General features: G+C 40.2%; 1 protein-coding gene across 15 annotated transcripts in view; it reads left to right on the top strand.

The window, feature by feature from the left end:
• LOC149260879 (ASC1-like protein) overlaps positions 1-22,969 on the top strand; it is a 239,390-nt gene extending 216,421 nt beyond the window's left edge. For 3 of the 15 annotated variants that reach the window (XM_089421219.1, XM_089421195.1, XM_089421210.1), the window contains 2 exons: positions 22,190-22,368; positions 22,453-22,739. In XM_089421219.1, the coding sequence (XP_089277345.1) occupies positions 22,190-22,368; positions 22,453-22,481 (208 nt within the window). In that variant the 3' untranslated portion in view covers positions 22,482-22,739. Of the gene's footprint in view, positions 1-22,189; positions 22,369-22,452; positions 22,740-22,816 lie in introns of those variants that run through there. The other 12 variants (XR_016258338.1, XR_016258336.1, XR_016258334.1 and 9 more) reach the window with 12 other exon arrangements.
• Positions 22,970-23,847: the final 878 nt, after the last annotated feature.

Raw genomic sequence — 23,847 nt, 5'->3', positions numbered from 1 at the left:
CAGATGGGGGTGGGTGTGGCATATCAACACGATCATCATCATCCTAGAATCGCTCAAAAAATTCATGCAAAAAAAAACACTAGTTAACAAAAAAATTAAAAATATGAATTAGAGAAATGCTTTATAAGGAAAAATTGGAAAATTCATACCACAATGGACATACCTAAATAAGAGCATCCTTTAATTGCTCTAATCGCAACACTCCATCCTCCAAATTGGGCTCCTCTGGATTCTTGTCCCAAATCAACAGATCTTTATTAGACTTTGCATCTTCACAGTAATGGGACAACAATCGCAAGTTGTAATGAACATAAACCAAACTCTCTGCCCGGTCTAAACTCAACCTGTTCCTTTTAACACTGTGGATGAAAGAATAAGAGCTCCAACACCTCTCTGCAGAAGAAGTGTTTACCACCTGTGATAGCACCCGCAATGCCAAAGTCTATAGAAGTGGAGTACCCCCTCCATGCATGTTCCACCACTCAAGAGAAGAAAAATTCTCTCGATCTTTAATTGCATGCATGCTCCCAAATGGACCAGTGTTAAGCGTATAGTTGCTCACTTGTCTCCGTACCAATGCAGCCTCCTCCTCATCAGGGATTAATTTACTCAATGCAGCCATATATTTTCTGTGAACCTCTTGATCTTGGTGTGGTTTTCTCCTGCTTCCCCCCCCGGTGCTGGTGTTGAAAGCCATGATGGATGATAGTATTTAGGTGTCAAAACATATGCTAATGCATGCAATGGAACATTTAGCATTTCCCATCGGTTTTCCACCTCTGCACGAATATAATTGTACAAGGTGGTATCTCTAGGCTCAACAATGTCTTTAATCTGCCCCAACATGCTATCCATTTGCTCATACACCTCCCCAATTACTGGTCGATCTGAATCTGCAAATTTGATCATGTAATAAATTGGTTTGGTGAATTGCAAAACATATTTAACCTGTGCCCAAAAGTAACTGTCAAGAACAGTGTCCTTGACTGCATTAGCACCATCTATGTTAGTGTTAATTTCATCCCATGATTCAGCACACACCAGATTAGTTAAAGCTTGTCTCACCTTCACTAGCCGCCTAAAGGTGAGGTAATAACTAGCAAATCTTATCTTTGCAATTTTAAGCAACTGCAACTTGGAGTAAGTGCCATAGAAGTAGTTTACCCTTGTATGCCCTGTGATGAATTTAATGAGTTCTTTCCCTCTCCTGTAAAGCTCAGTAATCCACCCACATTCTTTGTGCTTCACAATATCATGCATCAAAAGGTTCAATGTGTGAACCAGGCACCCAGACCAAAAGATGTGTGGATAAGTACGCTCAATAATTTTTCCTGCTGCCTTACAATTTGTTGCATTATCTGTGATCACTTGAACCACATTATTTGGACCAACATCTTTGATTGATTTCAATAGGAGATCTGCAATGTTTTGTGCAGATGCAGTGATGGAGGAGTCATGACATGTAATAAATACTGCACCACTAGAAGAAACACCAAGAACATTTATCAAATGTTGGTTTCTAATATTTGTCCATCCATCTGATACAATGAATACCCCAGAATCTACCCACTTATTTGTAAAACGTGTCAAAGCTCTTTGAACCTTAGCTTTTTTTCTTTCTAATAACACTGTTCTAGCTTTCTCATAGTTGGGGGCCTTGTATCCTTTTGGGGCTTCATTTATGGCCTTTACCATTTCATGCCAATAGGGAGAGCGAAGCACATTGAATGGTACACCGCAAGCACAAAGAAAACAGACTATCTTTCCATCCACATCATCCCTCCCAGCAACATTAAGGAAATCCCCTATTGTTCTTCTACCTCCAGAGCTTGCAGAAGTACCGTGAGGAGATGAGCAACTACCATTTAGAGGTTGCACTTGATTCAGAATGAGTTTTTTGTTTCTTGTTTTTTTGTTGTGCAGCCTCCTCTATTTGGATGTATTTTCTTCTTTCTTCAGTTGAAATGTTTGGGCAAATTTGTACCCCCACAGGACCCTTTTTTTCATCTCTGTCCAGCACCCCACAAAGATGCCTCCTCACATGGATATATGAACTAGAATATGGTTTTCCTCTATGACAACCATGAGGGCACACAAATTTGTAAGTTCCACCACCCTTTCCCCCATCAAGTTTGGTCACATAGTTCCACAAGGGTGTTAATGCAACTTTCCCATCTAGTGTTTTAGTTTCCCCTTCAGGTTCATCCCCTTCCTCTTCAAACCCTTCCTCCTCATCATACATTGGGTCACTCATATTGGGACCATCGTCCTCTTGTGTTTCTTCCCTTCTATTCCTTTTCCCCCTTGCCATCATTAAAACCAAGAGTGGAATGATACATAGAAGCCAAAAGAACACCATCTTGGAATATAGATATAGGTGGTGGACAACTTGCAAGTAAGGGAGCAAGTAGAAACAATGGGAAAGAGTAGGAGAGGGAGGAGAAAAATACAAAAAAACATCAAAAAAATAAGGGAGTTTGGGGTTCGAACTTACCTCTTTAGCTCTTGTAGATGAAGTCCTCCAAGCTCTTGCTCCAAGCTCCTCCTCCTTCTCCTAGCTTCTCCTCCTTCACTCCTCCAAGGTCTCCTCTCTTCTCCTCTCCTTTCCTCTCTTCTCTTCTCCTCTCCTCTCTTTTCTTCTCCAACTCTCATAAACTCAAATTGAGCAAATGAGGAATGAATGGGGGCTTTATTCCCTTCATTCCTCACCTTAACCTCACCCTAACCCACCCCCTTTATGCCAAGTCAACAAAAATTAAAAAAATAAAAAATAAAAAACCGAATTTTACCTTGCGTGCGGCATTTTCCGGAAGTTTACGGAAGCATATGGGAAGCATACGCTTCCTCCTCTGAAGCACCACGCTTCGTACCCCCGAAGCGCCATAGAAGCGCGCTTCCAAAAATTCTAGGAAGCGGCAAAAAAATTCGGAAGCGTGCTTCCGAAATTCGGAAGTGCACTTACGCTGAAGCTTCCTAGGCGCTTCCGCACGGGACGCGCTTCTGGGCTTGGAACCGGGTGGGGGGAGTGTGCTTCATGCAACATTGGCTATGATACATTTCATTGTTGTACTCATCATCCTGCAGTATTCATCAACATGCTGCTGCAATATATCTGTTGCTTGCAACATCATGTTGCTTCAATGTATCATCATTGTTTTCTCCATCCAAGTGACTGCACTATTATCAACACAGTCCTAACATATGTTGCCTTGCTGGACAACCTTCAACGTATACCCTTCAACAATCTTCTCCATGTCATACAAGACGCTTTTAGACCTTCCTTCCTCCATGGCTGTGACTGGGGCATGCTTGAATAGTCTTCCTTTATATCACTTAGAGGACTGCAGTTAGGGCAACATAGAGCTTCTCCATACTACGTATAGGGCAGCGTAGGGCTCTCCATAGAGCTGCATATAGGGCAGCGTAGGGCTCTCCAATAGAGCTGTGTATATGGCAGCGTAGGGCTCTCCATAGAGCTGTGTATAGGGCAGCATAGGGCTCTCCAATAGAGCTATGTATCGGGCAACATAGGGCTCTCCAATAGAGTTGTGTATAGGGCAGTGTAGGGCTCTCCATAGAGCTGTGTATAGGGAAACGTAGGGCTCTCCAATAGAGCTTTGTATAGGGCAGCATAGGGCTCTCCAATAGAGTTGTGTATAGGGCAGCGTAGGGCTTCTCTTTTAGACCAGCAATCAGATTTCTCCTTGCTGCATTATGTTGGCTTCGTTCACTGCGTTAAAATCTTCTCCATGATAGCGTTAGGATCTAGGGCATCCTCTAGGGCAGCGTATCCTCTTTAGATCTCTCCTCCCACCAAAACCCAAAGAAAAGTGGAGAGGAAGAGATCACCAAGAGGATGTGTGTCCAAATGACTTTCAAGGGAACTCTATTTATACTAAAACGTTGAGCACAAGTGGGGTTTATTTAGTTGCTGGCCGACTTTGACGAATTGTCCCATAACAAAAATAAATTCATATCTCCATGAATACTTATCGAAATCGGATGATCTTTAGATCAATCCTACACCTCTCGATGAGAGGGATCCAAGAAAAATATCAACTTCCATTAATAAGATGACCCACATGGAGTTTGGCCCTAGTTGCCAATTTTAACACTCCCTCTCAACTAGGGAGAACTCCATCTGCTGATCCATATGTCTGACTGTACTATCTCTGTCATTAGTACCCTGCACTGCTGAACCATGAAGAAGAAGAATTGATCGAGAATGTCTCATACCATTCTCTACTGACCCGAAGTCAAATTCATCTGAAGAGAGTGTGTCATATCACTCTTACTGACTCGAAGTCAGTTTTATTGGTCCCAGATCAATATCACAAGAGAGTGTCTGGAACCACTCATACTGATCCGAGATCAGTTTCATTGATCCCAAATCAATGGAGGTCATCCTAGCATAGGGAGTACGGTAGATACAACGATGCGTCCATCGATAGTACTACTATGGTCCCTAACCCCATTTACCTGCTCATTGATCAGATGAGAGGTACTTCCCATGAGTCCCAGACTGCATGGGTAGGATGCCTCGACAGTCAAACTAATCATCCTGTCCCACAGGAGAACGAATCATCCTGTCCAACAGTCGCCACAGGAGAACTAATCATCCTGGCCCACAGGAGAACTAATCATCCTGTCCCAAAGTCATCACGGGGTATCACAGGGGAAGGTTGAACCTTTCACCCTGTACATAGCGCACCACCAGGGGAGGGTGAGTCGCCCTGTGGTCGTATGTCGCTCCAGTAAGTACCCCAAGCCCCCCAGAGCTCCCAGAGCTCAATGCATGCAACATGCAGGACCCTTATAAGAAGGTCTCTCAACGACTCCAAGTCGTTCGGGAAAGTCACAGATTTGACCTTTCCCCGGGGCTTTGACAAAATGTCTGCGACCTGTACATCAGTCCTAATGCGATGGAGCCTCCTCGCTCATTGACTTACCATATCCCAGACAAGGTAGTATCTGATGTCTATCTGCTAGAGAAATCATTGAATACAGGATTCCTCAACAATCGAATCCCCCCTTGGTTGTCACAGAGGATCACAATGGTATTCATCATATGTACAAACAGTTCATTGAAGAGCTTCCACAACCAGGCAGCTTCATACGAGATCATACTTGTAGCTATGTATTCGGTCTCGGCAGTGCTTATAATAACCGACTTTTGCTTCCTCTCATCTATGATATCGAAGCAGAACCCAAAGAGAACCAACACTGAGGAGTGCTCTAGTGATCCTCCACACTGCCTGCCCAGTCAACATTTGAATAATCATGCAGCTTCATATTTTTGGCAGTGTATCTCAATCCATGAGAGATTGTGCCCCAAAGATATCTCTAAAGATTCTTGGCACCAATCCAGTGAGGCTCAACCAAATATGAGCTCACCATGCTAACTGCAAAACATATGCCTGGATGAAAGTTCACCAAGAACATCAATGCAAATGAGTTTATGAAACTCAGAGGCATTTCCCAAATCTGGTCTGACATCATCACCATATAACTTCTGAAAGTTAAGATCCTCGAGGTAGTCACGGGCTTGCAGTTTACCATTCCATATCCGTAATCCACTCCCTCTTACTTCTGCAAGTGAGAGGGTTTGCACCTGTTTGAAATAGGTCGTCCTTAGAAGGTGCCGGTATGAGAGGTATATCATCCACAACCTTCAAACAATGGTTTGGATCGACTTCACTCTTAATGAATCTCAGCTTCATCTGACAGCTATCAATCTTCTCATATCAAACCCAGGGTGATCTGCTTCAAGCCATAGAGGGCTTTCTTCCACTGGCACACATGAGAGTCCCGATCATGAATCTCAAACCCCTCGGGTTGTTCCAAACCTGTGGACCTGCTACATGAGGGGAATGGTCCCCTTGTAAGATTTCCCCTTCGATACATCTCAGACATGTACCTTCATGCTCCTTTTGAATTCAGGCATCCTTGTCATCATCTAACTTACAGACCTCCGGTGCTATATGTCAACTGACATGGTCCCCAATGGACTTCTTGCCAACCCTGAACTCAAATATAAAAGCATCTTTGAAAATTATATTTCCAAACACGTACCTTTCCATCGATGAATGCCACCCTGAAACCTTTTGATTTCCATTGCCGAAATGGACACCAGGTTCTTCTTGCGATCAGGTACATAAAAAAGGTTCGTGTAAATGAATCGAGTTACCCACATTCATTTGGGGGGTAACATTCACTACATCCTTTCCGGGATAGGTGGCATCGACTCCAAGTATAATCCCACGGTTGTTTCCATCTCTACCAAATTCGAGAGAGCACCCTTCTATCCGATGAGGTGTCTTGAAGCACTACAATCAATAAGCCAGATTCCCAAAGAATTTGAAGGAGAGGGCCAATACAAGATAACGCTTCTTTATCTTATCAGAAACAACATTTGATTCTTCATACCTGGGGTTCCTTGCTTTCTCTAAAGAGTCGGCCGTTTCCTTGATGACCTGGATTACCTATCATTCCTTTGATCATTGAAGATGTCCCTGGAATGATTGTTATCATCATCAAAGGATGTGTCCCTGGCATTCGAGCACTCCTTCGCATAATGGCCGAACTTATTGCAACCAAGGTATCTGCCTTTCCTTCCACCCTTAAATTCGGACTTCCCAATGAAGTGATCTTTAGGTAGGCCATCAGAAGCATCCACTGCACTATTCTGATAATATTCTCTGCTTCGATTTCACCCTTGGTGAATTTGAAGAGGTATAAGGAATCCACTAATCCTTTTGTCTCTTTCCAACTGTCTTCGGTGATTGCTCTTTCACTCTTGCTTGGGCTTTGTCTTCACCTCACCTCTGATACCATGTTAAGTTTAGGTATGTTCTATGCTTAGAGCAATTTATTTCAATTTTCATAGTTAGCTCAATATCTTTTCCAGATTAGCAATCACATCAGCATTAAAATAAATTGCAGATAGAACATAAACATAAATCGCAGAAGACAAGCCAAGACAAGAGGACACAAGATGTGGTGCTGGCCAGGGACAAACCCCAATGTGGGGAAACCTTTGATCAATTTTTCTTATATGTTCTTCAATAGTTCAACAGAGAGAGAGAGAGAGATAGTACATTTACAACTGAAGTCAACAATTTGACTTATCTAGATGAGAGCATAGATCATCTCTAAGAAGATGATACACGAGATCAGTTGAAGACATGTTGCTTCAACTGATTCTCCAAGGTGACTCCTTCACCTATCATCGCGTTGCATCTCATCATCATGCTGCGCCTCACCGTGCTGCACCATGCTGCACCCATCATCACAATGCTGCATCTCATCCTGACAGTACCCATCACTGTACTGCATCATGTGCCATTGTTGCACCATGTTTCCATACTGACCTATGTGTTTGCTGCACCTAGCTAGCTTGCTGTCCTTTGCTTTCTTGTTGTCCCAAGCATGCTTGTTGTCCCTTGCATGCTTGCTGTCCCTGGCATGCTAGTTGAACTTGCTGCACTAAGTATCATGCTGCTGTCCCAATGTGTTATACTAGCAGCAATATGAACTTGCTATATCATATTGCTGTACCTCACCATTTTGCTACCCCTCATTATGCTATGATACACTTCATCGCTGTACCCATCATGCTGCAGTATTCATCAACATGCTGCTGCAATATATCTTCTGCTTACAACATAATGTACTTCAATGTATCATCACTGTTTTGTCCATCCAAGTGACTGTACTATTATCAACACAGTCCCAACATATGTTGCCTTGCTGGACAGACTTCAACGTATACCCTTCAGCACTCTTCTCCATGTCATACAAGCCGCTTTCAGACCTTCCTTCCTCCATGGTTGTGACTGGGGCATGCTTGAATAGTCTTCCTTTATATCACCTGGAGGACTACAGTTAGGGAAACATAGAGCTTCTCCATAGGGCTGCGTATAGGGTAGCGTAGGGCTGTCCATAAAGTTGCGTATATGGCAGCATAGGGCTCTCCATAGAGCTGTGTACAGGGCAGCGTAGGGCTCTCCAATAGAGCTGTGTATAGGGCAGTGTAGGGCTCTCCATAGAGCTGTGTATAGGGCACTGTAGGGCTCTCCAATAGAGCTGTGTATAGGGCAGCATAGGGCTCTCCAATAGGGCTGTGTATAGGACAACGTAGGGCTTCTCTTTTAGACCAACAATTAGATCTCTCCTTGCTGCGTTATGTTGGCTTCCTTCATTGCGTTAAAATCTCCTCCATGATAGCGCTAGGATCTAGGGAAGTGTATCCTCTTTAGATCTCTCCTCCCACCAAAATCCAAAGACAAGTGGAGAGGAAGAGATCACCAAGAGGATGTGTGTCCAAATAAATTTCAAGGCACCTCTATTTATACTAAAACGTTGAGCACAAGTGGAGTTTATTTGGTTGCTGGCCGACCTTGATGAATTGTCCCATAACACAAATAAATTCATATCTCCATGAATAATTATCGGAATTGGATGATCTTTAGATCAATACTACACCTCTCGATGAGAAGGATCCAAGAAAAATATCAACTGCCATTAATAAGATGACCCACATGGAGTTTGGCCCTAGTTTCCAATTTTAACAACCACTCACCCTACATACATGTGTTAGGATAGGTGAAGGTGAACCACTAACCCTACATACATGTATCTGGGTAGGTGAAGGTGAATCACTCACCCTACACACATGTCCATTGTCAACCATAATGGGGTATCACAGGGGAAGGTGAACCACTCACCCTGTATCTAGCACATCACTAGGGGAAGGTGAACTACTCACCCTATGGTCGCTCATAGCTCCAAGAAGTATCGCAAGCCCTCACAAGCTCCTAGAGCTCAGTGTCCAACTCATACGGGACCCTCATAGGAGGGTCGTTCCACAACTCCAAGTCTCTCTCGGAAGGTTAAGAATTTGACCTTCCCCAATGGCTTCGTGAGAATGTCGGCGACCTGCCCATCTATTCTAATGTGTTGGAGCCTTTTGCTCCCCGTTGTACCATTTCCCGGATAAAGTGGCACCTAATATCAATGTGCTTGGAGTGGTCGTGGAACACGAGATTCTATGATAGGCGAATCCCACTCTGGTTGTTGCGGAAGATGACAGTGATATCCAACATGTGCTCAAATAGCTCACTGAAGAGCTTCCGCAACCAAACAACTTCACAACATGCCATACTTGCAACAACGTATTCGACCTTGGCGGCGCTTAAAGCCAACCAATTTTTGCTTCCTGTTCATCCATGATATTGAAGTAGACCCCAAAGAGGAGCAACATCCAGACGTGCTCTTACGATCCACCACATTGCCAGCCCAATCAACATCTGAATATCCATGTAGCCTCAAATTCCTGGCAGTGTATCTCAGTTCATAATGGATTGTGCCTTGGAGATATCTCAAGAGATTCTTGGCAACAATCCAATGAATGTGATGAGGTTCAACCATATATTGACTCAACGTGTTCATAATGAAGCATATGTCAGGACAATAGTTGACCAAAAACATTAGGGCCCCCACAATTTGACAATACTTGGTAGGGTTTGCTAATTCGGTCCCATCAACACTTCCACATAGCTTCTTAAAGTTGAGTTCCATCGGCGTAGTCATGGACTTGCAGTCCACCATCCCACATCTCTCAAGTAGCTTCACAATGTATTTTCCTTGAGAAAGGAAAATCTCACCTGGTTTTTGCCAGACTTCCAACCCTAGAAAATAATGCATCAGTCCTAGGTCCTTCATCTCGAACTCAGAAGCCAACTCTCTCTTACATTGATGAATGAGAGGGTCATCACCTATCAGAAAGAGATCATCCACATAAAGGACGAGAATGAGAGGTCTGTCCTTTTCAACCTTGAAGTATAGGTTCAGGTCAGCATCACTCCTAGTGAATCCCAACTTCATAAGATAGCTATCGAGTCCCTCATACCAAGCCCTAGGGGCTTGCTTCAACCCATAGAGGTCTTTCTTCAACCTGAATACATGTTTCTTACGATCTTGAACCTCAAACCCCTCAGGGTGTTCCACATTTACTTCCTCCTTAAGTGAACCATGCGAGAAGGCAGTTTTGACATCCATCTGGTGTAGCTTCCATCCTTGCGAGGCAACAAGGGCTATAATTGAACGGATGGTGGTATATCGGTCAATCGGTGCAAATATCTCATCGTAGTCTACTCCGTCCTTTTGAGAGAAGCCTCAAGCTACAAATCTGGCCTTGAATTTCTCAGCACTCCAATCAGCTCCATGTTTGATCTTGTAGAGCCATCTCGAAATGATCACTGACTTGTCCTTGGGTTTAGGAACCACATCCTAGACATTATTCTTCATGATCGAATCATATTCCTCGTTCATCGCATCCTTCCAAACTTGTTGCTTCACAGCTTCTTTGAATGTGCAAGGCTCAGATTGTACAATGGTACTCATGGCAGTTAAGTACCCTTGGTACCTCTTCGGCTTCTTGCTTTCACGAAATGTCCCCCTTGGTGCAATATGTTTCTCAACATCTTCAAGAGTATCTTTGAGCCACAAAGGTCTTTTTCTTGAAGTAGTGGGATCACTAGGAGGTGGATGAATGGGATCCATCGGACCTTCAACATTGGGCATTGGTTCGTCAGACGGAGGTTCATCCTGCTTTTCTGCATCAACATCATCATTGTCCTTCCGAGGAATAGGAAGATCTCGGATGTTTCTAAGAGCAGAATCTTCTTTGAAAGTGACATCATGACTTAATTCCACTTCCCTTTAACCAGACACAGATTCTATATGCCTTTGAAGTTTCACTATAGCCCACAAACGTTCCTTTCTTCCCAGATGCATCTAGTTTGTTTCTTTTCGCTTTCGGCACTTGAAAATATACGAGACAACCAAAAATTCTAAAATGAGAAACATCAGGTTTCTTACCAGTGAAGACTTCTTCAGTTGTCTTGAAGTCCAAAGCTTGATGTGGGCATCGCTTTGGACATACACAACGGTGTTGGCAACTTCTCCCCATAAGAACTTTAGAAGACCTTGGTCATGAAGCATGGCACAGGTAGCTTCTATGATAGTACGATTCGTCCTTTTGGCAACACCATTTTGTTCCGGAGTATATGCAGTAGTGGTCTTCCTCTTAATGACAACTTCTCTACAATAGTCTTTGAATTCATTAGACTCATATTCAGTCCCATTATCAGTCCTCAATATTTTGATCTTCTTCCCTATTTGATTCTCGACCAAGGCTTTCAAAGAGTGGAACCATTTGAATACTTCATCCTTCTACTTTAAGAAATAAATCCATGTTTTGCGAGAGAAGTCATCAACAAAAATAACATAGTATAAATATCCACCTAAAGATGTCACGGGCAACATACCTGATAGATCATAATGGACCAATTGTATAATATCGGTGGTTTGAGTGTTACTTGAGGGGAATGGTCCCCTTGTATGTTTTCCAGCTTCACATCCCTGACAAACACCTTCATGATTCAAGTTGAATTCGGGCATCCCTATGACCATCTTCCTTACATTGGGCAAGGCTTTGAAATGAAGGTGAGCAAATCTCCGGTGTCATAATTTGGATTGAAGAGAAGTATCACAAGTCATTGCTCCCAACAAACTTCCTCCAACTTGATAAAGACCTTCAACCCTGAATCCAAGAGTGAATGCATCTCTTGGGTTCCTTTTCCAAACATGAACCTTCTCATCAATAAATGTCACCTTAAAACCTTTATCTTCCATCGCAGAAATAGAAACTGAATTCTTTTTCAGATCAGGTACATATAACACTTCTTGTAAGTGGAGGGTTTGAACTTGATTTAAGTGAAGAGTAACGGTCCCAATTCCTTTCATGGGATAAGTGACATTATCCCCAAGTATAATCTCCATATTCGTCTTCTTTTCAACCAAGTTTGAGATGGCCTCCTTGTACCCAGTGAAGTGCCTTGAGGCACCACTCTCAATCAACCAATGATCCAATGTATTTGGAGAGGCAGTGGGGAGGGCAAAAATAAGATAAAATTCCTTTTGCTTTACACCAACATTAACTTCTTCATCCCTGGATTTTCTCGACTTCTTTGGAGGACGATCATTTCCATTTTGAGCAGTGGGAGCATTCGTCTTTCCTCTGTTATTGAACTTGTTGTTCCTTTGATTGCTATTGCCTTTGAAGTTGTTGTTAATGTTGTCATCATCTCTTGGAGTATCCGTTTTGTGAGGACACTCTCTAGCAAAGTGGCCAAACCTGTTGCAATTGAAGCACCTTCCTTTTCTTCCTTCTTTGAATCTCAGCTTGAACCCTTGACCTTGATTCCTTGGACCAACATTGCTCCTTCTCTTAAAATGAGCGGAGAAGGCAGTAGGATTGTTTCCATTTGAGGGCTTGTCTCTTTCCACCATCCTTATTTCTTCTTGAGTGCATCTGGCCAATAACTCATCAAATCCAAAAAATCCTATCATTGTTGAGAATGGTAGTGTTGAACACATCCCAATCTCTTGTAAGACCTCCAATTGCGATAAGAGAGAGCTCCCTGTCACCAGTGACTTCTCCAATAGATAGGAGATCATTTTTGATCTCGGTAATCCTCATGAAGTAGGATTGGATGGATTCTCCTCTATCTATCTTGATATCTTTCAACTTATTCTTGAGAAAGAGAACTTGATTTGCACATTATTTACTTTGAACATCCCAACCAAATTTTCATACATCTCCTTAGATGTTTCCAAATCAGAAATATAGGCAACCAAAGGCTTATGAATAGAATCAACAATAATTTTCTTAGCTTTAACCTCACCTGTTTTGTACTTTGTTTGTGCAACAACAAATGCATTTGAAGGAGGCTCTGCTATTCTTCCTTGACATATTCCATGGCATCATTTTCTTCCAGTGTCAAATCTAGATTCATCTTCCATGCATGATAGTTGGATTTGTCCTTAAGCTTGTCCTCATATTTGAAGAAAGATGCAGTCGTTATTAGGACTAGTTCCAAGTCCTTGTCCAACAACTCCGATTAGTGATTGCTTTTCTTCACTCTTCCTTGGGCTTTGTCTTCACCTAAGCTCTAATGCCATGTTAATAATAGATAATAATGGTATGTTATATGCTTAAGCACAATTTACTTCAATGTTCTTTATCGGTCCAATGACAATTTCCAATTATCTTCAGTAGCAATCACATTAACTTATACACATTGACAGTAAATGTAGATAAAACATAAAAACATATGCATAAGACAAGCCAAGGCAAGAGACACAAGATGTGGCAGATGCCAGGGACAAACCCCAATGTGGGTAAACCCTTTGATCAAATCTTCTTATTATTCTTCAATAGTTCAGCAAAGAGAGAGAGAGAGTACAAATATTAGAATTACATGCCCAAAACAGTCCTGCCAAATCAGTGGTCAATGCAGCCTTAATCAAAAAGTCAATGGTGGTCAAAGCTGCCCCAAAAGGTCCTCCAAGCAGCTCGGTCAACAATAGAAGAATGCGGCCAGCCAAGGGAGTCAAAGTCAACCCAAAATCAGCTCGGTCAACCCAGTTAAAGTCTGCTGTAATTCTATGGTCAAACCAGAAAGTCAACACAGTCAAACAATCCTCAATAACCTCGCAATTCATGCCAAAGAATGCAGCCTGCAAAAATCGGAATTCTGCCCACAAAACCGAAGTCAACCTTGGTAAAATACTCCAAGTCAACGCTGGTCAATGCATTCCCTAATCTCTGAAATTTTCGGCCTTCAAAACTAGCCTAGAAATCTATCCTCTTCCACACGTGCGTAGTAGAGAGTCTCCAAGTTGTATGAACCAATTAAGAGAGGAGAGAGAAGATGATGTGATGAGTTGAGATGATGTCCAAATGAGAGAAGGGTCACTTCTATTTATACACTTCATTGAGGGTGAGGAGACACATCTATTGGGCTTCATGAGCCTATGTTTGACTGAGGCCGACCTTGACAATTTGTCCATGAGAATGAATAAATTCAAAATTCCATTTTTGCTTGTTAGAATGAGATGATCTTTGTATCAAAATTGTACCTCTCAAAAAGAGGAATCAAATGCAATAATCATTTCCGTCATATGAGTTGTCCTAAGGTGGAAGTTGGCCCTAGTTGCCAATTTTAAGAATTGTGTACTATTTATTTACTGTTTTGAATAGCTAAAGAATAACTAATGCTCTGAAAAAATTAAAAGGTTACTAATTGCTAAGAAATACTGATTCACCCCTCTCTTAGTATTTCCAACAGATCATGACCATACAAAAATGAACACAAGATAGAGGCTCCAAGTCAATGCAAAACCCCTCCAAGTGGAAAACCCATAAATAACTTCTCTTCTTATAGAATCAATTCAAAGGAGACTTCCAAGACCAAAACCTAGACCAAAGCTACCACCAAGAACCAAGCCAACCTCTAATCATCCTTCCACATCACAAGACAAGAGCAGCGAACAATATTCTTCAAAAGCAAAGCTCTTCGGGCCTTTCGGTTCCCCAAGAAGAACCTGCCTCTAATCCTGCAACCTTCGGACTAGAGGTATGCCTAGAAACCCCAGGTTTCTCGCATGTGTGAGTTGAAGTAGGAAGATTTCAGATCTCTGAAACCTTTTAGGGTTTCTTCCCTTCTTCGCTAGCCTTATCCTTTCGCTCTCCTTTCTAATTGCAAATCGTATCCAAGAGATGTATGTGTTATGTGTGTCTAATGAGGTTGAAGTTTCACCTTTTGATAGCTTTCCAAGAGGCTCGAATAACACTCTTTAGGTTGACTTCTCCTTGCCCGACCGACTTGGTCTTGGGAGCCTTTTAGACACTTCTAAAGTCAAAATAATTTTCCTTTTCTTGATACAAGTCCCCGAAAGGGTCTTTTACAATGTGACAATGACTCTTTGACTCATGAATACCCTAGAAGCATTCAATGGATGCTTGACCTAATGACAAAGTGACTTAAGCATGAAACCCATGCTTTACAAAAATCATTTTCTTTCTTCTTTTGACAGATACATAAGAATTACATCATGACATGAGTCAAATGACAATTATGAAGACCGAAACTAGTTACATTTCCAACACTCCCTCTTAACTAGGGAGGTATTCATAATTGTCCAACTGGTACAAGGACAATACTCCCTTTGAAAAGTTCTTATAAGAAGAGTCAGATTGATAAGCCATCTGTAAGCATCAACATTATGATCAACCAACACTGTCTTTGAGGCCTAACTAGACAAGCTCTACTTCATTCAAGAGCATTATGTTGGGAGGCTTTACGTGTGATACCTCACTACCTCTACAAGGCACATACCCCATCTGAATGTCCACAAGGTATGTCCTTTTAGGACTATTCTTATCTTGGATTTCCAATCTTGAATCCTCAAAGAATATCTGTTCTCTTCGAACACTCGTCTTGGACACCTGTCCTCTCCTCAAAGAGTGTTGGTCCCTTTCCTTTCTTGGATGTTCTATCCTCATGGAAATCACAGATGCATATCCAATCCTCCACTATTCTTTCTTCAAGGCCTTCACTTAGACTTATGACTGTTAGTCCTAGTCAAGTGAATGACACGTGAAGAAAAGAATGTACATGTGATGTCCAACATCACTTCCTCTCAACCAGAGAGGATATCTCTATTCTCCTTTTAAATTGAGAATAGATCCTTGCTCCTATTCAAGGAGACTCCTTTACTCCCTCTCAAATCCAGAGGATATTCCTGACTTCCTTTTCTACTAGAGAAGTCATAACCATAAGCTCTCATGCTTGTTTCCATACTTGTTCTGCATGGCTCCCTCTTTCCTTCGCATCTCATTGTATCGAGCTTCTTTCCTTCCTGGGTATCATGGAGCCATCTTCTTCCCTCAATCTTGTGACATGTCCCAGGTCATCAATTTTTACGCATCACGTCTTGTCAATGAAGAAAGTGATCCCTTTGATTGTAGTACAAACTTTGACATTCAAGTTATCTTCTTGTACTGCTATCTTTCAATCCCAAGATGAGTACATCTTGACTTTACAGTTGCCAGGTATCACATATTGAGCTTCCCTCAACATTCTTCTTATATTTCATCCATACAATTGAACTTGCCTTAATTGTCATCATGTATTCCTGCGACATCCTTCCAGGTAGCAGCACAATATGTTAACCAGATAACCAATAATAATTATTAACATCAAACTTACCTCATCGTGACAACTTTCTCATCATTAGCATCTTCAAGGTCCATATCCACATGAATCTTCCTTCACGCATCAGAGTGCCCAAGGATCGAACTCGACTACCAAGTTACCATTTTCTTTCAGAGATTATACTAGATGTTGATCACTCATATATATATATATATTAATCCAGTGAAAAATCTTAGTATTCTATCCATTCTAGAGTAAGTCAACTGCATCTTCATAGGCATCATATAACCAAATAAAAGACTCACTATGCATAATTTATGACCAACTTTTCTTACGGGATTATTTGAATCCTACCCAAAAGTTACTTTAAACATGCATTCTTAATCTTTCACACAATCAACTAGCTATATGTATTCCATAAGAAGTCTGCAACTTGATCAACTGCACTCCTTCATCCCTTTAAGAGTATTATTTCCAGACAACATGGAATATGTACTAGTCGTTGTCATAATGCTTTTTCCAAGGACCTCATAAATGATGGTTCTTATAGGATCTTGAGGATCCATCTTAGCAAAATAACTACCTCTAATATAATGTTAGACAATATATAGATGAACGTTATGCAAAATGGTTTCAAACTTCTCATTCTTGAAAGACCAAATGATTCTTACAAAGCAATTCAAGTAGACTCTAAATATGCTACTATCACATGCTTCTATCCATGATGCCATACCAAAATAAGACTCTTCTAGAAAATACAATGATGCGTGCTTACTCCTTTAATGAAATTGTTAGCATCAATTCCTTCAGGGTCCTTACAGTTATTTCCTTCCATCATGCTCATCATTAACAAGCACAAGTACTAGTTTGCTTCGCCATCCTTCTCATTTTGCTTCCTTCATTATGTATTTGCAATATTCACCGACAAGTACAACCAAGCCAAAATATACAAATACAAGAGCATGATATCAATTTTGACGATGTAGGGTTTCTATGGATTTCTTAGAAGGTATATTCCTAGGGTTCTTAAACACAAACCCTAAAGTCCTTGATATTTCCCTTGGAGACATCAATCCTTAGGGTTTTAATGTCATATACTAGGGATTATCCAATTCCTCCCTCACTAGGGTTTACCATATACCTTAGATCTTTTCTTGCAAACCCTAGATATCAAGAGTGAGGGCTTCTATGGGGGAACAAGTCAATTAGGGTTTTTCAGTTAATTAGGGCTTTCTAATCCAAGTCCTATCTAGGGTTCATGAACCCTAGATACCAAAACCTTCAATGTCTATAAACCCTAGATTTTAGTCATACAAAGCATGTTACGAAACCCTAATTACTTAACAAACCATTTATAAATTGAAGTGTAAATAAAACAATTTTGTACATACCTCATTCAAAAATTTGATGACTCATTCTTTCAACAAAGGTTCCCATACCTTCTGTCCTGAAGAGCTTACTGCATATAGCTTAGTCAATTTTCCGTATTCAAAGGTTCACTTCAATTGTAAGCTTGCTTCAAATAGTCCCAAGATTCCTGGCAAGAATCTTTCAAAATGCTCTTCCCAAGGTATCTAACTGTTGCTCCTCTTGAATTCGGGTAGGTGTATGCAACATATGCTATTACAAACCCTCAAACTACAACTCCTGTCTTCAAACGAACTTTGAATAGGATACCAAACTTCTTCCTTACTTTGCAAGAAGTTTGGTACCTCTATCAATTCTTTTGAAGCTATTGAAGTTTTCACTGTGCTCTTGGCCCTCAAACTAGGGCTTCCATTAAGCACAAAAATAATCCTTTTACTTCTCCAAAAGACGCTAACTAGTATCCTCTTCAAGATGTCACACTTTATTGAATTGTGGAACTACTTCTATCCTTTGGATTCCTTTACAATTTTTGGTATGAAGGTGACTTCGACCCTCTGGTTAGGGCTTTGACAACCATTAAACATGCCTAAAATACCTTTAGAAAAATTGAAGCTTTTTTCTTTCCAAGGACACTTCTTTGCTGGCTTAAAGGTCATTTCCAGGAGCTTTAATTTTGCCACTTCAGGTCTCGTCTTTCTTTGCATGATCCTCGGCCTTTTATTAACTTCTCGAATTTCTGAGGTGAACTTTTTCGGCCTCTTCAAAACCCTTGGATTTATGTGCAGAACTTGAACCTACTTTTTAAAGGTCTGCTCTATAAGATGGATGCTTAGAAAATGACATTTTCTTGCTTGGATTTACTTCTGGATGGTTCGGTCTTCAAGACTAATGTAGAAAATCCATTCTTTTTGGCCTTTCGGAGCAATGCAAAACCCTTCCAGTGATCTTCCAGCTGCCAAGACTCTTGACCTTAGCTCTGATACCATGTTGGAAAATTGATTAGGGAAACAATTTAATTTGACATTTTCTCACTTGACTGTTATTTGTGACATTATGTTCTTCTTCTGGATCATGCTTATGTTCTTATCATCAATTAAGCACCAAAACAATGAAGATCGCAGCGATACAACAATGAATATCACAGCCATACAAAAATGAGCACAAGATATAGGCTCCAAGCCAGGGAAAAACCCCTCCAAGGGGAAAACCCAGAAATAACTTTTCTTCTTATAGAATCAATTCAAAGGAGACTTCCAAGACCAAAGCCTAGACCAAGGCTACCACCAAGAACCAAGCCAGCCACCAATCATCCTTCCCCATCACAAGGCAAGAGCAGCGAAACAATATTCTTCAAAAGCAAGGCTCTTCTAGCCTTTTAGTTCCCCAAGAAGAATCTACCACTATTCCTGTAAGCTTCAGACCTGAGGTATGCCTAGAAACCCTAGGTTTCTCATATGTGTGAGATGAAGTAGGCAGATTTCAGATCTCCGAACCCTTTTAGGGTCTCTTCCCTTCTTCGCTAGACTTATCCTTTCTCTTCTATGACTTTCACCCTCCTTTCTAATTGTGGATTGAATCTAAGAGATGTGTCTAACGAGGTCGAAGTTTCACCTTTTTATAGCTTTTCAAGAGGCTTGAATAGCCCTCTTTAGGCCGATTTCTCCTTGGCTGGCCAACTTGGTCTTGGGAGCCTTCTAGACACTAAATAATTTTTCTTTTCTTGATACAGGTGCCCCGAAGGGTCTTTTACAATGTGACAATGACTCTTTGACTCATGAATACCCTAGAAGCATTCAATGGCTGCTTGACCTAGTGACAAAGTGACTTGAGCATGAAACCCATGCTTTACAAAAATCATTTTCTTTCTTCTTTTGATAGATACATACGAATTAGATCATGACATGAGTTAAATGACAATTATGAAGACTGAAACTAGTTACATTTTCCAGCAGTTTTCAACCAAAGTCAAATTTCATAACTTTTCTAATGTGAAAGTGTTTCTTATTCTCACCTTCCAGTTAGTGTAGTATAAACTTTGTTCCCGTCAGTGTCGCAGGGAACACAGGACTGGGTAATGACATGGCAATTGAAATTGGCTTTCTACAGTGGACACTCTCAAGGGTTTAAATTGACTTGACAGTCTACACTACCTGATGCAAATTTTATTAATTGAAGAAAAAAACTTTATACCAGTGGAGAAGTAACACTTTCAAGTCAACACAAAATCATATATGAAGTAATATAAAAGCACTTTAACAGCCTTAGGATAAAAAAATCATCATTTCTCCATAGAAATCCGTCCCTCATGATCCCGTATAACAACCCATCGACATTTGTGCTGGTTATTCTTCTTCATTGGCTAATCGGGCAAAGAGCAATAGTGGGGTTTACAATCTTCCTGAGTGTGGTGGTGGCGTCCTCAGCATTCCCATCTACTTATGGACTTTTAGCTAGTGGTGACTTGCTAAGGAATATAATCCCAAGAAACGTTTTGATGGCTTGTTGTATAACCCCAACAAACTCTGGTGACTTTTTTGTAAATTGCATCTTGTTTTAGATTAACATCTCTTCATCCGACAACTTCATCTAGGTGGGTCACAACATCAATAAAACGTTTTCTGGGTGCTGAGGAACAGACTTCTCAGTATGCAATTTTTAATAGTTAGCTCTGAGCAGTTAACTCACATTGGGCTCAAAATGGATATGATCTTTCTTGACCCGCTTCTTCTCCAATAAATTTAGGCTTCTTCAACAGTGTCCTTCGCAGGATGTCTTAAATCGCTCTAATACCTTGTAAAAATGAAGTGAGTCTTCAACATAGTAATGAGCTGAGTCCGAATGCATAAGATTGTTCACTAACTGCTCTCTTACATTCAAATCAAAGATATCTAGTACATGTAGAATTGATTGGAGGAAAAACTTCCTACGAATCTGGTAACAACCAGAGACAAACATCTAGAGTTCAGTGATTGAAAAGTAAACCTTAGATAGCATCCTATAATTCAGCTAAATGAGAAGAGCAACATTGAGACAGTTACCTATTAACTAGCTAGCAGAAATCACTAACTGGAATGGGAATTAATTCTAGCACCCTTACAGACGAGAATATAAAGAAAAGGTGAAAGAGAACACCCTCCTTTTACTACTCTCAAGGTAGAGAAAATCTGGGTGGTGATTTCATTACCTGAGATTGCTATATTGATACTAGTACCGAGGACACAACCAATCCACAAGATATTGTGCCATTCAATGCTAGCAGGTCCAATATCAAGTACAGTTCTGCCTAGATATGCCATTCCGGCCTAGCATTCACAATAGAGATTTGATATCAATAAGTACACTCACATGCATCCCTCTCTAAGCGAGCCCATGTTTACTAGCATTCAATTCCTTCACTTTAACATTATAAATAAACCTTATAATAATAATGTCTTCGGACATCAACGAAACATTCTATTACGGTGAGAAATAATCAATGACATTACAAGGCTTATTTTAGTGTATCACAAGTGCATAGCCTTGCTTTTACATATAATGGAATTTCGGTGTTAATTACATTGAAGATTCATAATTTCAGCTTGCACCTACAACATAGCAGTTGCCATGGGACATAGTTAGCTGATAAGTGGACATTTCGACAAAGATTATAGACTGCTGAAAAATTATAACACATTATTTTCACTAGGATGGACCAAGGTTCAACGAAAAATTAAATGGCATTCTATGACCCAATCAACTGTACTCTTAAGCCCCTTGAGGCTGGATATTTAAATTTTTGCATGGTCTAAAGTTATGCCTAACCTTAAATGAAGAGCATTCTTAGTGTGTGCAGGGCATTACATGGGATAAGACTTCGCGCTTCTGTTGGCCATGCCCAAGGAAATATTAAGAAGTGGAGTTCCCATGATTCTTTGCTATTCCTTCTCTTCTTGCATAGAGCAGCAGCTATTTCTATTTCTTTTCCATGGTTTACCTTTTGTGTTTTTCTCTACTCTTTTATCTTTATTTTAATTATTTTTGTTTTAGAAATTTCCTTTGGCATCCCCACATTAGCATTATGGTTTGTACATTCTAGTTGCATTGACCTATCTTGCTTGTATATTAATATATTTTCTTTCATCCATTCATTCTAGTAAATGCATTTAAACTTTCCAAGACTCTTTAATTTGATTTTTCGTAATTTTCTTTAGAGCACTTAATCAGTTGGTTAAATGTAAAAGATTGTTGCGTAATTACAACCTCCAACGCCTGTGCTGCACTATATTGCAGTGATGTCAAGTCGGTTATCAAATCTCTTATTTAACACATATTGTGTGTTTTCCACGAAGCATTGTTTTGAAGCTAACGTTACTCAGGCTATACAGTCATTGAAAACTTTAAAGTAAATACAGATGTAAAAGAAGAGCACAACCTTCAAATGGTTGTCACAGGTGTAAATAAATTGGCTTGTAAGGCCTGCTGTATTATACTTAACCCAGTATGTGGATGGAAGTTACCACGATTTTACGTATGGATATTCTGTAGTAGGACGTTCAGATAAAATAGATTCTTATGATCCCTGTCAGGAATGAAATGAATAAAAAATATTTCTTTCTTTAATCTATCTTTTTATCATCCTCGTGATTTGTAGTTTATCTGAAGGTCATACTGATAGCTTATAATTAAAACCCTCTTTCAGACTCGTGAATCACTTGTATTGAATCTTGATAACATATCTAGGTGCTGTGTGAAATAACATGCTCCAATTGTCTTGGCAGTTATGGAGTTCTTCTTACTTTGGACAAAAGAAAGTACAAGTATGGACCCGTATATTACTATTTCTTCAACACATTACTTATATGCCTGCTTGTTTTCAATATTTACTGGTGGGTTTTAATTTGCCGAGTGTTAGTCAAGCAGATAAAATCAAGAGGGAAGGTCGATGATGTGAGATCAGGTGGGTTGAACATTTGTAAAGCATTTGAACATTGCACTCTGTTGTTGGGTGAGGTAAGCATTGACTATTATGTTAATGGTGCAGATTCTGAAGATGAGGAGAAGGAAGACTAAAAAGGAGATGCAATTAAAGGGTTTTGGTATAAGGTATATTGGAAACTACTGCTTTGCTGACAGTAAAGGTATAATCAGTTGCGAGGAGCCATAAGCATGTATATATGTCTCGTGGTCCTCGTCTTGTGATGCCTGATTATATTGTTCTGATTTTACAGCCCGGAAATATTTTACTTCTGAAGCTGCCCAAGGATTTATTTATGTTCTTGACATCATATATAAATTGTACGTTGTAATCTTATATTGAGTATTGCTCCAGCTTATGTCTGGAAATGTATCCTTTTTAATGTCCTTTTGTTCAGTGCTTAATCTTCACTATGTGTTTTGCTTCTCAGGAAATCTGAAAGCGAAATCACAGCGGTCTTTTGGTTGATAATGGAGATATGTTTATAATTTTTTGGCCTTGAGGCTCAAATTGTTTTCAGTGTCTAATCTTCACTTTCTATTTTAACTTATTAAATATGCAGTTGTTTTCCCCTTGTTACCAATTGGAATTCCTTGTTTTTTCACTAGGAGGTACATGGTCATGTTTATGAGAGGGGCCATCTATTATTTTTTTCCTTCGTTCCACTTGTATGGTTTTTGTTAAGCCAAGGTTGTTTGGAAGCAGGAGTGGGAGCAACAATTTTCAGAAGCTTCAAGGTCCGGAGCGTTTTTTTATATAATATATATTTTTATATATTTGATGCATATATGTCAACAAAAACATGTAGAATGATAAATTAGCTATAAAAAACATACGAACATGGATTAAACCATATACCATCATTCATCTAGTAGACGAAGTATTAACCACCTGTGAAAGCACTTTAACTGCCAATTTCGCCAAAAGTTCACCGAAGCCATACATTTTCCACCATTCAACATGATCCAATCCATCTCTATCATTGATTGCATGCAAAGAACCAAACTTTCCAATTTAATTGAAGTATTTGCTTAATTTTCCATGCAATTTAGTACACTCCTCCCTGCTAGGGACCAACTTGTCTAATGCTAACATGTACCCCCTTTGTACCTCTGGGTTTGTATGGGGTTTTTTCCTAACCCCACCCTTATGTTAATTTTTCTTAGGGTTATATTGTTCTTTGTTTTGATAATTGCATTTCATTATTTCCATATTTAATTCACCTCATTGCATCAAAACATTATTCAGATTTGCATCATTATTTAACAACATACACAACTATATAGAAAGATTAATATCATCATCAATGCAACGTAACATAAATGATCAATAGAAGAAAAACATTCACACATAGAGACACCGAGATTGGTTGAAGACCAAGACAAAACCCACTATGGGGAAAACCGTTTCAAATTTTTCTTCTTATTAGATAGTCATTGGATGATTCAACAAAGAGAGAGC

Source organism: Pinus tabuliformis, chromosome 6 (assembly GCF_031772625.1).
Source record: "Pinus tabuliformis cultivar Carrire ecotype Pingquan chromosome 6, CPIR1, whole genome shotgun sequence".
Taxonomy (NCBI): Eukaryota; Viridiplantae; Streptophyta; class Pinopsida; order Pinales; family Pinaceae; genus Pinus; species Pinus tabuliformis.
The sequence above is the reverse complement of the archived record's forward strand: the minus strand, read 5'-3'. Positions and strand labels throughout refer to the sequence as shown.